Source organism: Bos javanicus, chromosome 11, assembly GCF_032452875.1.
Source record: "Bos javanicus breed banteng chromosome 11, ARS-OSU_banteng_1.0, whole genome shotgun sequence".
NCBI classification, from domain to species: Eukaryota; Metazoa; Chordata; class Mammalia; order Artiodactyla; family Bovidae; genus Bos; species Bos javanicus.
Window position 1 is genome coordinate 3,258,078 of NC_083878.1, and position 13,368 is coordinate 3,271,445.

Below are 13,368 nucleotides of genomic sequence, written 5' to 3' on the forward strand. Positions count from 1 at the left end.
GGTGGAGGCCCCGAGCCCTCTCTCAGCATTATCTCCCGGCTCCCAGGCCCGCTCAGCCGGGAAGTGGCCGCTCAAGTGGTATGCGCCCGAGTGCATCAACTTCCGCAAGTTCTCCAGCCGCAGCGACGTCTGGAGCTACGGAGTCACCATGTGGGAGGCCTTCTCCTACGGGCAGAAGCCCTACAAGGTAGGCGTGGGCAGAGGCGGCTGGCTGGCTGGGTGGGAAGGGGGACTGGGGGAGGGAGCCCTGATTACTCACACGTGCACTTGACTTTGGCTTGAGCAGAAGATGAAGGGCCCGGAGGTCATGGCCTTCATCGAGCAGGGCAAGCGGATGGAGTGCCCACCAGAGTGTCCCCCTGAGATGTACAAGCTCATGAGCGATTGCTGGACCTACAAGTGAGTGCCAGCGGGTGGGAGGGTACCTGGCTGAATTGTCACCTGGGCCTGGGGCAGGAGGTTGTGGTGTCCGACAGCCAAGCATCACTCTTCACACCCAAAGACCCACGCAGTTCATGGCCTTTCCAACCCACAGTACCTTTACTCCCCTGCCTCTGTGCTCAGCTCTTCAACACATTGACCCTACGATGCTCTAGCACCCCAACACCCTACCTGTGGACACCAGGGCTCCAGCATCTAAAACCTCAGTCCCCCTCAGCCAGCACTCAAGCAATCCTACAAGATTCAAACAAGTCAGTACTGTTACCCAAAATATGACACCAGTACTCAGGGCATGGGGTAATATTCCATTGTGTAATATAATTCCTTTTCCCCTTCAGCCAACACATAGTTGCCCCTTCAGGTCAACACTGAAGCCCCCAAATATTCAATATCCCCCACCTCCATCTGCTTGAAGTTCAGTGCTTGAACACCCTAACCCCCAACATCAGCAGTATCTCCACTTCCAAGCACAAGGAACGTGCACCCACACAAGCTGTCACCCTTCACTAATCACGCAGTGCTTAGGCATTCCAATATTTGACCCCCTTACTGTCCCAATGTCAGTTATCCCACAGGACAGCACCTGTCACACTGACACCCAGACATCCAAGCAATCCAGTAAATCAGTTCAGTTCAGTCGCTCAGTCACGTCCGACTCTTTGCAACCCCATGAATCACAGCACGCCAGGCCTCCCTGTCCAACACCAACTCCCGGAGCCTACCCGAACTCATGTCCATTGAGTCAATGATGCCATCCAGCCATCTCATCCTCTGTCGTCCCCTTCTCCTCCTGCCCCCAATCCTTCCCAACATCAGGGTCGTTTCCAATGAGTCAACTCTTCACACGAAGTGGCCAAAGTATTGGAGTTTCAGCTTCAACATCAATCCTTCCAATGAACAGCCAGGACTGATCTCCTTTAGGATGGACTGGTTGGATCTTCTTGCAGTCCAAGGGACTCGCAAGAGTCTTCTCCAACACCACGGTTCAAAAGCATCAATTCTTTGGCACTCAGCTTTCTTCACAGTCCAACTCTCACATCCATACATGACTACTGGAAAAACCATAGCCTTGACTAGACAGACCTTTGTTGGCAAAGTAATGTCTCTGCTTTTGAATATGCTATCTAGGTTGATCATAACTTTCCTTCCAAGCGTCTTTTAATTTCCTGGCTGCAATCACCATCTGCAGTGATTTTGGAGCACAAAAAATAAAGTCTGACACTGTTTCCACTGTTTCTCCATCTACTTCCCATGAAGTGATGGGACCAGATGCCATGATCTTAGTTTTCTGAATGTTGAGCTTTAAGCCAACTTTTTCACTCTACTTTTTCATGTTCATCAAGAGGCTTTTTAGTTCCTCTTTACTTTCTGCCATAAGGGTGGCATCGTCTGCATATCTGAGGTTATTGATATTTCTCCTGGCAATCTTGATTCCAGCTTGTGCTTCCTCCAGCCCAGCGCTTCTCATGATGTACTCTGCATATAAGTTAAATAAGCAGGGTGACCATATACAGCCTTGACGTACTCCTTTTCCTATTTGGAACCAGTCTGTTGTTCCATGTCCAGTTCTAACTGTCGCTTCCTGACCTGCATACAGGTTTCTCAAGAGGCAGGTCAGGTGGTCTGGTATTCCCATCTCTTTCAGAATTATCCACAGTTTATAGTGACCCACACAGTCAAAGGCTTTGGCATAGTCAATAAAGCAGAAATAGATGTTTTTCTGGAACTCTCTTGCTTTTTCAATGATCCAGCAGATGTTGGCAATTTGATCTCTGGTTCCTCTGCCTTTTCTAAAACCAGCTTGAACATCTGGAAGTTCACAGTTCACGTATTGCTGAAGCCTGGCTTGGAGAATTTTGAGCATTACTCTATTAGCGTGTGAGATGAGTACAATTGTGCAGTAGTTTGAGCATTCTTTGGCATTGCCTTTCTTTGGGATTGGAATGAAAACTGACCTTTTCCAGTCCTGTGGCCACTGCTGAGTTTTCCAAATTTGCTGGCATATTGAGTGCAGCACTTTCACAGCATCATCTTCCAGGATTTGAAATAGCTCAAAGGGAATTCCATCACCTCCACTAGCTTTGTTCATAGTGATGCTTTCTAAGGCCCACTTGACTTCACATTCCAGGATGTCTGGCTCTAGATGAGTGATCACACCATCGTGATTATCTGGGTCGTGAAGATCTTTTTTGTACAGTTCTTCTGTGTATTCTTGCCACCTCTTCTTAATATCTTCTGCTTCTGTTAGGTCCATACCATTTCTGTCCTTTATCGAGCCCATCTTTGCATGAAATGTTCCCTTGGTATCTCTGATTTTCTTGAAGAGATCTCTAGTCTTTCCCATTCTGCTGTTTTCCTCTATTTCTTTACTCTATCAGATCTTCCTCTATTTCTTTACTCTATCAGATCTAGTCCCTTAAATCTATTTCTCACTTCCACTGTATAATCATAAGGGATTTGATTTAGGTCATACCTGAATGGTCTAGTGGTTTTCCCTACTTTCTTCAATTTAAGTCTGAATTTGGCAATAAGGAGTTCATGATCTGAGCCAGTGTCAGCTTGTTTTTGCTGACTGTATAGAGCTTCTCCATCTTTGGCTGCAAAGAATATAATCAATCTGATTCTGGTGTTGACCATCTGGTGATGTTCATGTGTAGAGTCTTGTCTTGTGTTGTTGGAAGAGGGTGTTTGCTATGACCAGTGCGTTTTCTTGGCAAAACTTAGCCTTTGTCCTGCTTCATTCTGTATTCCAAGGCCAACTTTGCCTGTTACTCCAGGTGTTTCTTGACTTCCAACTTTTGCATTCCAGTCCCCTATAATGAAAAGGACATCTTTTTTGGGTGTTAGTTCTAAAAGGTCTTGTAGGTCTTCATAGAAATTTTCAACTTCAGCTTCTTCAGCATTACTGGTTGGGGCATAGACATGGATTACCGTGATATTGAATGGTTTGCCTTGGAAATGAACAGAGATCATTCTGTCGTTTTTGAGATTGCATCCAAGTACTGCATTTTGAACTCTTTTGTTGACCATGATGGCTACTCCATTTCTCCTAAGGGATTCCTGCCCACAGTAGTAGATATACTGGTCATCTGAGTTAAATTCACCCATTCCAGTCCATCTAGTTTGCTGATTCCTAGAATGTCGACGTTCACACTTGCCATCCCCTGTTTGACCACTTGCGATTTGCCTTGATTCGTGGACCTGACATTCCAGGTTCCTATGCAATATTGCTCTTTACAGCATCGGACCTTGCTTCTATCACCAGTCATATCCACAACTGGGTACTGTTTTTGCTTTGGCTCCATCCCTTCATTCTTTCTGGAGTTATTTCTCCACTGATCTCCAGTAGCATATTGGGCACCTACGGACCTGGGGAGTTCCTCTTTCAGTATCCTATCATTTTGCCTTTTCATACTGTTCATGGGGTTCTCAGGGCAAGAATACTGAAGTGGTTTGCCATTCCCTTCTCCAGTGGACGACATTCTCAGACCTCTCCACCATGACCTGCCCGTCTTGGGTGGCCCCACGGGCATGGCTTAGTTTCATTGAGTTAGACAAGGCTGTGGTCCATGTGATCAGATTGACTAGTTGTGCCCTCTCACAACACCTACTGTCTTACTTGGGTTTCTCTTACCTTGGACGTGGGGTATCTCTTCACGGCTGCTCCAGCAAAGCGCAGCTGCTGCTTATTACCTTGGATGAGGGGTAGCTCCTCTCGGCCGCCGCCCCTGACCTCGGACATGGGGTAGCCCTTCTCAGCCAATCCAATAAATAGATACCCTATTTATGTTGGGTGATGGTAAAGGACAGGGAAACCTGTGTGCTGCAGTCCATGGGGTTGCAAAGAATTGGACAGGACTGTGTGACTGAACAACAAATTTATGATAGATTAATAAGAAATGATCAGATCATTCCTATTCCAATATATATTAAGCCAGCCTCTATCAGGAAATGCGCAATACACCAACACCTCAATATCCAAAGAGACTAGTGTCTAACATTCCAACACAATTCATGGATATTTCACACATGATAACATTAGTACCTGGAATCTCTACTAGATGAACCCACCCCCCTCCACACTCCAGTGTTCCTTTCCATCCCGGGCAGCATACTTGCATCCCTGTGAGCCCACAGCTAGCACCCAAGTACCTGCCCAAATACACATGCTCAGTACTTCAGCACTCAGTGTCCCAGCTTCCTGGAGTCAAGTCGTCACCCCAACACTCAGTGAGCCGTCATTGCTAAATCTTCAGCAGTCAGGACTCGTGTCCATCCTGTATGTCGGATGTCAGTCCTTCTCTTATGCCAGAGGGCAACCCCTGAATCGCAGTTGTCTACACGCAGGAGATTCCCCCCCCCCCCCCCCCCGCCCCGCCCCATCACCCAATAACCCCTGCCCCACTGCTTTCTGAGCCTCATGCATGCCCGTGCACAAGCTGAAGTTCGGTCCTGGGGGTGTAGCCAGCCGCCTGGATCTCCACTACCCTCACAGGTGGGAGGACCGCCCGGACTTCGCCGCAGTGGAACAGCGCATGCGCACCTACTACTACAGCTTGGCGACCAAGGCAGAGGAGCCCGCCGCTTGTGGAAACGGGGTTGAGGCTGCGTGTCCCTGAGCTCCACCCGGCCCAGGGCCTGAGGCCCCCACGCCCCCAGCTTTTCTTCCTGTGCCCTCAGCTCTCTCCCGGGACCTCCAGGCTGGGCCCGGCTCAGTTTCTCTCTCGCCCACGCTGGTCTAGTATTCCCAGCCCGGTCACCCGGCCCCTCTGGCTGGGGGAGGAAGCAAGACCTGGGGAAGATGGTCCTGGACTGGAATCAACGGGGGAGCCCTGAGCTGAGGGGGGTTGCTTACAGCCGGGACCCTCCTTCCTCTGGGTCCAAAAAGGCAGACTCTGGGAGTCCTCAGGCTGCGAGACCTGGAATCATTGGAATAAACTCCAGCTTCTCCCTTGTTTGGGATCCCTCATCTTTCTGGGGTGGGGCTGGGAGGACCAGGAAAGGGGTCCTTGAGAAGTGCCTGAAGCAGCTGTTTTTGTGTGGGTTTCGGGGGGCGGTTTTCCCACCCCTCTGCCCTGGGAACAGGGCAGTTCCTGTGAGTCTGGGGGCTGAGGGGCCAGGGGCATTGCTGACCCCAGCTTCCCGACCTTCGGCGTGAAATAGGCGCTGCCCCTGTTCACTGCGTGTGAGCCATCACCTGCAGAGACTTAAACACCCTGCTGACACCTCCCTCGGCCACGCCCCACGACTGAAGCGACTTAGCAGGAGCAGCAGCAGCAGGTGATTCCAGCATTTTGTCCCGCCTGCTCAGCTGCCTCCCCTCTTCCCTGGGCCCAGGCAGTCGCAGCTGGGACTTTTTATCAACCTGATGCCCCGTGTACGGACTCAGTCCCAGCTCAATCCCGCTCCAGAGAAGACCCGTCTCCAAGCCCTCGCCGCCTCAGCTTCCCCGCACGGAGATTTGGAGTGCTGGAGCTCAGAATCCACCCGGGTGGGTGAAACAGAGCCAGGTCCCTGTCTTGGCTTTTCTGGACTCACTCCCCCTCCTCTTTAGCTCAAGTTGGCCCCGGGCTCAGTTCCCTGGCCTCAAAGAGCTGAGGGCTCCAGGGGGCCATGAGTCCCCCTCAAAACCAGGGAGAGGCCAGGAGATTTTCTGCGGCTTCGGGGAAGATAGATTTTCTTTCTTTTTGTTTGTGGAGCTCTAGAAAGTCAGAGGCTTTTTTTGTAGAACTATAGGCTGCAGGTGGGGGGCTTCGGGATTGTGTGGAGGCTGAGCACGAGACCTGGGTGGGGGGGCGGGCAGGAGGCACCCAGGAGGAGGCCCCGGAACTGGGTGATGTGGGTGCATCGTTGAAACCAGGAAATTGATGTTGGGATTATTAACTTAGGTATAGACCTCACTCTGATTTTAACCGCTTATGGAGTTGTAATGATTTATGTGTGAGCTTCATGTTCGCATATTATTTCATGAACTTTGCATTCTACCTGCAAGGTAGTTGAGAGAATCCCCAGTTTTACAGTCATCCCCAGACACACAAACTCTCAGCTCTGTGTTTGTTTGGAGAGTAAATCTGTCATCGTTTGGAATTGTTTGAGGGCTCCCAAGCCCTGCCAGACTGTATCTTCCTGCAAAGATTGACAGCAGACAAGGAGAGCGCAGCAATTGTAAAGATAAAGACACAAACTTGAATTACCTCCATTTTGTCATTTTGTGCAGCCACTTAGAGATTTTTGTCTTTAGAATTTAAAGCTGTGAAGGCTTGCAAACCATGCGATATAGTCTTTTATTTGGTAAATGTATATTTTAGTTCATAAACTGTATTACTGACTTTAACACCATTAAAAAGCAAAAATTGTTTTTTAACTTTTCAAATGAATGAGCAAATGAAGAAAAGTTACATCAATAGTGCTGTTCTGTGGCTTCCCAAGGTGCACTGTTTGCTGGTATTTTAGTTTTATTATTTGTTTACTTTTTATTCCTGGATAATTATTTACATTGTTACATAAAGTATTATATCACAAGGGAAAACACTTTCGCTGTCTGCATTTCTTTTATGGTCATTATTATTGTTTCATGTTGTAATTATTACTGAAAATACTTTATGGGGAGGAGGTGTTTAAAGTGATGGCTTTGGGTGTCAAATGCAATGGAGAATGCTGTTGTCGTTCAGTTGCTGAGTCGTGTCTGACTCTTTGTGGCCGCATGGACTGCAGCAGGCCAGGCTCCCCTGTCCTTCACTATTTTCCAGAGATTGCTCAAACTCATGTGCATTGAGTGGGTGATGCTGGAGAATGCTGTTGTGCTCCCACTAAATGACCGTTGGAGCCAATGACAGAGGGTGCAGTTTCACAAAGATACCACGAGATGGCAGTGTTCCCCAAGCCACAGTGGCTCAGCTTCTGAACCCTGGCTCTCACCTGCTGCCCTATTTGATTTATCTTTTGCCTGGAGCAGAACCCACGACTCCCCCCTGGTCTCACAGCCCCTAGTCCTGTGCCCTGCAATCCATTCCTTCCACAACCACTTGAAGAATCTTTCCTGTGAGCAGCTCTGACTTCTTCCAGGGTTCCCCAAACATATTCATGTTAATGCGTACCTCTGGGCCTTTGCAATTCCTGTTCCTTCTGCCTGAATGGTTTTCAGTATTTTACTAATGTCCATAAAACTCGTACTGTATTTAAAATATGAGTAAGTTACTGGGGGAGGTTACTTAATCTCTCTGGTTTGGCCAGAAAGAGAAGGTAAATCCAGGTTGAAGAATTAGAAACCCTGAAAGGGAGTGGAGAGACACGGAGGGTGTTTGAGCAGGGGAGAGTCCTGGGAAGTAAAAAGAGAGAGAGGTCTCCTCTTCCTCCAGCCCTTCAGATGTAGGGGGCTCTGGCTTTGGCCAACCCAGGCCTCTTCTATGGGTCCACCCAAGTGTCTGGCCCAGAGGACCTTCCTCACTCTTTGCTTTCCCTGGTGGGGCTGTTTGCCCTCTGGTGACCTCCTCTGGGCCTGAGCTGGCTTCTGGTCCCTGGGAAGACACCAGATGTGTGTGGGGGGTCAGTCCCGGCAGGGAAGCTGCCAGCTGCAGGTGGGACCTGGGTGTCACCTTTCTGGAAGTGCTGGTGACGCCCTCCAATACAGAGGTGCTCAGAGGCCACAAGAGGCTCACAGGATTCAGTGGGACACAGCCGGAAGCGAAGTCCCGTGTGTAGGCACGGGCCTGGCTGAGCCCGCCGGCATTCTGGGGCTGTGGGATGCTCTTGGGGTGGCATCCAGCATTGTCTGCCTACGTCTGTCTCTCTGTCCTCCGCACTCCGTCCCCTCTGCTCCATCTCAGCTTCTCTGTCTTAAGGCCCTTGCAGCCTTCCCCTTTCTCTTTCTGCCCCATCTCTCTGTCCACTGTCATCTCTGTTGATTCCCATCTTTGGGCTTCTCAACCCTGAGGGTCCCTCCTCTCTCCTCTTGGGTTCTCCTTCCTCTGACCTCAGTGCCCTGGGAGGAGAAGGAGGGGCTGCCCAGGGAAGGGGCAGGGGGCTAGGGCCAGGTGGCGAGCACAGCTGCTGTGTGGAGTTACATGCCCCGATGCTGAGCTCCTCTTCAGAAGGCCTCAGCTGTGACCCTCTGATCAGCGCGGGCCGCCTCTTCCCTCTTCTTGCCCTTTCTCATCACCAGGCTCTGACCTCTGTCCTGTTTCTTTGCTTCTTCTGTGGGTGTCATCCCCACCCCTCTGACCCCCATCCACGGCTCAGCTGTCTGCATGCTGCAGCTGCTGGGCTTTCCTGTCATTCAGGACCATGGCCCTGACACTGACCAAAGGCCAATCCTAGGCTACATGCACCTCTGCTAACGCTCTGTTATCTTAGGTCCTTACACGACCACTGGCTGGGGGTGGGCTGTGCAGTGTGGCTTGGCTGGGGCTGTGCTTGGGGACTCAGAAGACAGTGCTTTGGAGGCCAGGGAGGGTCTGGCTGTTGAATGGCTCTAGGGGTAGTTGTTCTTGGGCTTGGCTGTAGAGGATGTGGGGCTTCTTAATGGGGAGCCTGGCATTGCTGTGGAGGTCTGACTGTCCTGGGGAAGCAGTTGTAAAGATTCAGGGTTATTGTGCTGGTACAAAGCTCTGGTTGCTGTGTGGGGTGGTTCCACGGCTGTTGAGTCAGTGGTTATCATCAGCTTTGGTAGGTCAGTGTTATCATCAGTTTGGGGAAGTCCGTGTTTGTTCTTGGCTCTGGGAGGTCAGTTGCTGTCCTTGGTTTGGGGAGGTCAGCGTTTGCTCTGCTTTGGGAGGTCAGAGGCTGTCCTTGGCTTTGGGAGGTCAGCTGTCCTTGGCTTTGGGAGGCCAGCGGTTGTCTCCAGCTTTGGGAGGTCAGTGTTCGTCCTTGGCTGTTGGGTGTTCATTCCTTGTCTTTGGTTTGTGGAGTCTGGCTGCTGTTGGGCCTTCCCCCCCATAGCTAGTGGTGGATCTAAGGGGGTCCTGGGGAGTTCCACCTGCTGAGTGCCCGCCACGACAGCGGGCATCACACAGGAGCCACGTTTGCAGACTGAGCTAGTCTGTGCTCGGAGCCTTGTGTGTGCCAAACCCCAGAGCTTCGCGCCTCACTTGGAGTGAAGGCAAAATTCCGCACACTCTGCCCGCCTCTTCCACCCGACCCACTCTGCTTAGCCACACTGGCCTCCTTGTCATGCCCCAGGGCCTTTGCACGAGCTCTTCCTTCCCCGTGGAACACTTCTCCTACCCTACCCACCCGGGTATCACATGGCTAGGTTCTCCCCTGCTGCTCACAGCTCCCTCATGCTGAGTATGTGTTGCGGGCAGTCACACTTATAGGCCTCTGGCTGTTATCTGCTGCAGTCTGGGTGTTGTGTGTGTGTTGTCTTGGGGGTGTAGTTAGTGGAGATCAGATCCCTCCATCTTTCCTTCTCCCTGTTTTTCTCTCTCTGTTGTGCCCACATTTCCGTTTCCATCTCCCCACCTGCACTTCTCCTTTCCACTCACACGTGTTGAGCACTTACTGTATATGTGGATCAGCTGTAGCAGGGCTCTGGCTCCTGCTCATAGGGGAAGAGGTGGGACCCCTGCCAGGAAGCCTGGTCCTTGGACTGGAGTCATAGGTTTATATGGGGTGAAAGAGCTCGATGCTGTGTGCCAGAGAACCCTTGATCAAGCTCCTTCCTTTGAACCTTAAGGCTGAGTGCAGGGGGTGCTTGGACTGGCCTTGGGTGTATGGGGTCAGGGGTCTCAGCCATAGACTTTGGGCAGGTGCAGGGACTCTTCCCTGGGGACCGAGAGGACTGTGAGCATCAGGGGAGAACCTAGCCATGCTGATGGGTAGGGTGGGAGAAGAATGTTTCAGGGAGAGGGAAGAGCTCATGCAAAGGCCTTGGGGCACAACAAGGAGGCCAGTGTGGCTAAACAGAGTGGGTCAGGTGGAAGGGGGGGCAGAGTGTGTGGAATTTTGCCTTCACTCCAAGTGAGGCGCGAAGCTCTCGGGTTGGGCACAGACTAGCTCAGTCTGCAAACGCGGCTCCTGTGTGATGCCCACTGTCGTGGCGGATATGGGCTTGGCTGGGCCCAGGTGGGACTCATCCTGAGGCTTTCATGCATGGGAACCTTCTCATCATGAGTCAGGGCTCTCGAGGCCTTTTGAGGAATGGCTGGGCTGCCCAAAGCTGTGGGAACAGCCCCTGTGACCCCTTGTGACCTTCTTCACAAGAGGAGGGAGTCCAAGGCCCATGGAGCAGCTGGGGGCAGAGGGCGCTGGACAAAGACTGGAGGGAGGCTGGCCCTTGGCCGAGGTTCCCTGGGGGTGAAGGAGAGGGGCTGCGGGAGGCAGTGTCCGACACCTCCACGTGTAACTTCCTGTGATGAGCAGCTCATTACCTACCAGGCGGCCAGGCTGGCCCGCGAGCTAGAGTTCTTAGAATGTCCTTTCAAATGCTGACCCCAACTGGACCTCCACCCCTCTCCCCGCAGTCCCCTGACCACACCAAGCTCACCTCTTTCTCCAGCTATTTCACTCCTCCATGCTTGTCACATGCCCGCTGTGGAGACGTGTCAGTGGTACACAGGCCCAGAGTCATCGCTGCAGTGATGGTGGGAGCCCACGTGACCCCGGGAGTCCAGAAGTGGCTCCTGACCTAGCTGAGAGGAGGTCAACCTGGTGGACTTCATGTAGAAAGTAAGGTCTAACCTCAGTCCCCTGTAGGATGAATGAAATTTGGCCATGGAAGAGGTGAGGGAAGAGTGTTCCAGGCACAAGGAACAGCATGTGGAAGGCAGAGAACATCCATTTGGGAACCAAAAGAGGTTTAGAATGGCTGGAACATCGCGTTTGAGGAGGGATGCTGAGGCCAGCAAAGGGGTCATGCTGGAACTGTGACCCCATGGGAGACAAGTGACCTTTTCTTTTGTATTTCCTGGTAGCTCTGCCAGAAAGCAACTTATTCCCCATCTTCCCCCACCCTCCCATGGTACATGAATTACATAATTTTTTCTTTTTTTTTGAAATTGAAGTATAGTCAATATGTAATAATATATGTTACAGTTGTACAATAGTGATTCACAATGTTTAAAGGATACCCTCCATTTTTAAAGTGTTGGCTATACTCCCTTTATCGTACAGTATATCCTTTTGGCTCCTTTTGTGCTTGAGGGCCTCTTTTCCCCTCCCCTGTCCCGCCCCTCCCTGCTTCACTTCCCCGCTGGTCACTACGAGTTTGCTCTGTGTATCCTTGGGCTGCTGCTTTTTTGTTGCATTCACCAGTTTGTTGTATGATTTCACGTACGTTACATCGTGCAGTATTTGTCTTTCTCTGTGTTCATTATTTCGCTTATAATGCCCACCAAGTCCATCCATGTGGTTGCAAATGGCAAGGTTTCTTTCCCCCCTGTGGCTCAGTGCTGTTCCACTGTGTGTGTGTATGTGTGTGCACGCGTGTGCTAGCTGTGTCCACCTCTTTGTGACCCCATGGGCTTGTCAACTAAAAAACACAACTCGAGAGCTGCGAATTGTTTTATGTGGGGCAAGACGAGGACTGCAGCCTGGGAGACTGCTCCACAGGGGCGCTGGGGGAAGGTCCGGATATAAGGCTTTGGTGGAGGGGAGCTCAGTGCAGTCAGGCGCTTACTTGACAGCAGTTTTCTGCTGCTCAGGAGGAGCTGATGTCCCCGCGAAGGAAGGGGTGCAGTGCTTTTCTAGATATGAAGAGCTGCAAGGACTGGGATCATGGAATCAGTTCCTGAAAATATCTATCTAAGGACCTGTCCCACCAGATTCCCTGGAGCCCAGAGTGCCTCACTCTCCACCCTGAACCCCCTCAGGAGTGTTGAAGGTCAGCAGCTGCTGCAGCACAGAGTTCAATCTCCGCAGAAGCAGGTGGCAAACGCCCTTGTTATTCAGTCACTGGCAAACACTCTTGGCAAGTGCCAATTTGTAGTTGACAGACTGTAGCCCGCCAGGCTCCTCTGTCCATGGAATTTTCCATGCAAGAATACTGGAGTGGGTTGCCATTTCCTCCTCCAGAAGATCTTCCTGACCCACATCTCCTGCACCTGGGAAGCCCATCTTTATCCATTCATCCGTTGGTGGATACTTAGGTTGCTTTAGGTGGACGCTTAGGTGGCAATTATAAATAATGATAGACACTTAGGCGGCAGTTGTGAACAGTGTTGCTGTGAACACGGGATACATGCACCTTTTAAAATCTGTTTTTCAGTTCCACCTAGGAATGGCAAGCCTGGGTCATATGGTAGTTCTGCTTTTAGTTTTCTGAGAAACCTACACGTTGTTCTCCATAGCGTTCGTACCAGTTTACATCCCACCCACAGAACACGGGGTCTCCTTTCTCCACATCCTCACCAACGCTTGTTATTTGCGTTCTTTTTGATGAAAGCCATTCTGACAGGTGTGAGGTGATACCTAATTGTGGTTTTGACTTGCATTTCCCTGATTAGTGATGTTGAGCACCTTTTCATCTGCATTTCCTCTTTGGAAAATTATTCAGTTCTTCTGCCCATTTAAAAATCAGGTGAGTTGTACGAGCTGTTTATATATGTTGAATATCGATCCCTTACTGGTCATACAATTTGCAAATATTTTCTTCCGTTCCTTGGAGCAGGTGCCCTCATGGGACACAAGGGCCTTCTGTATTTTTAGCTGCTGTGCCCAGAGGCTCCTTACTGCACCCCCACCCCACCCTCTCACCTAATTCCCTGCCCCTTGCCATTCCCATGTGACTGTGTCCTTCCTAGCATGGGTTTTACAGTTTTAGAAATCTTCTCGAACTTCAGATGGGAAAGATTATGTTGTGTAAATGAAGACAAATCAACATTTCTTGTGTCTGTGGCATGGTCAGACAATGGTTTCAGAAACGCCTGTATTATGAGGCCTCAAACCAAGCAGAAAATGTGCGTCATCTCAGGAGCAAAAGCAGAGCTCCAT

The 13,368-nt window shown here is 50.7% G+C and overlaps 1 protein-coding gene across 2 annotated transcripts in view; it reads left to right on the top strand.

Moving 5' to 3' along the window:
- Positions 1 to 6,972, top strand: part of LOC133256703 (tyrosine-protein kinase ZAP-70) — a 39,743-nt gene extending 32,771 nt beyond the window's left edge. For both annotated transcript variants that reach the window (XM_061431582.1, XM_061431583.1), the window contains exons 11-13: positions 47 to 187; positions 287 to 399; positions 4,937 to 6,972. In XM_061431582.1, coding sequence (XP_061287566.1) covers positions 47 to 187; positions 287 to 399; positions 4,937 to 5,060 — 378 coding nt within the window. In that variant the 3' untranslated portion in view covers positions 5,061 to 6,972. The remainder of the gene's footprint in view (positions 1 to 46; positions 188 to 286; positions 400 to 4,936) is intronic.
- The last annotated feature ends 6,396 nt before the right edge of the window (positions 6,973 to 13,368 follow it).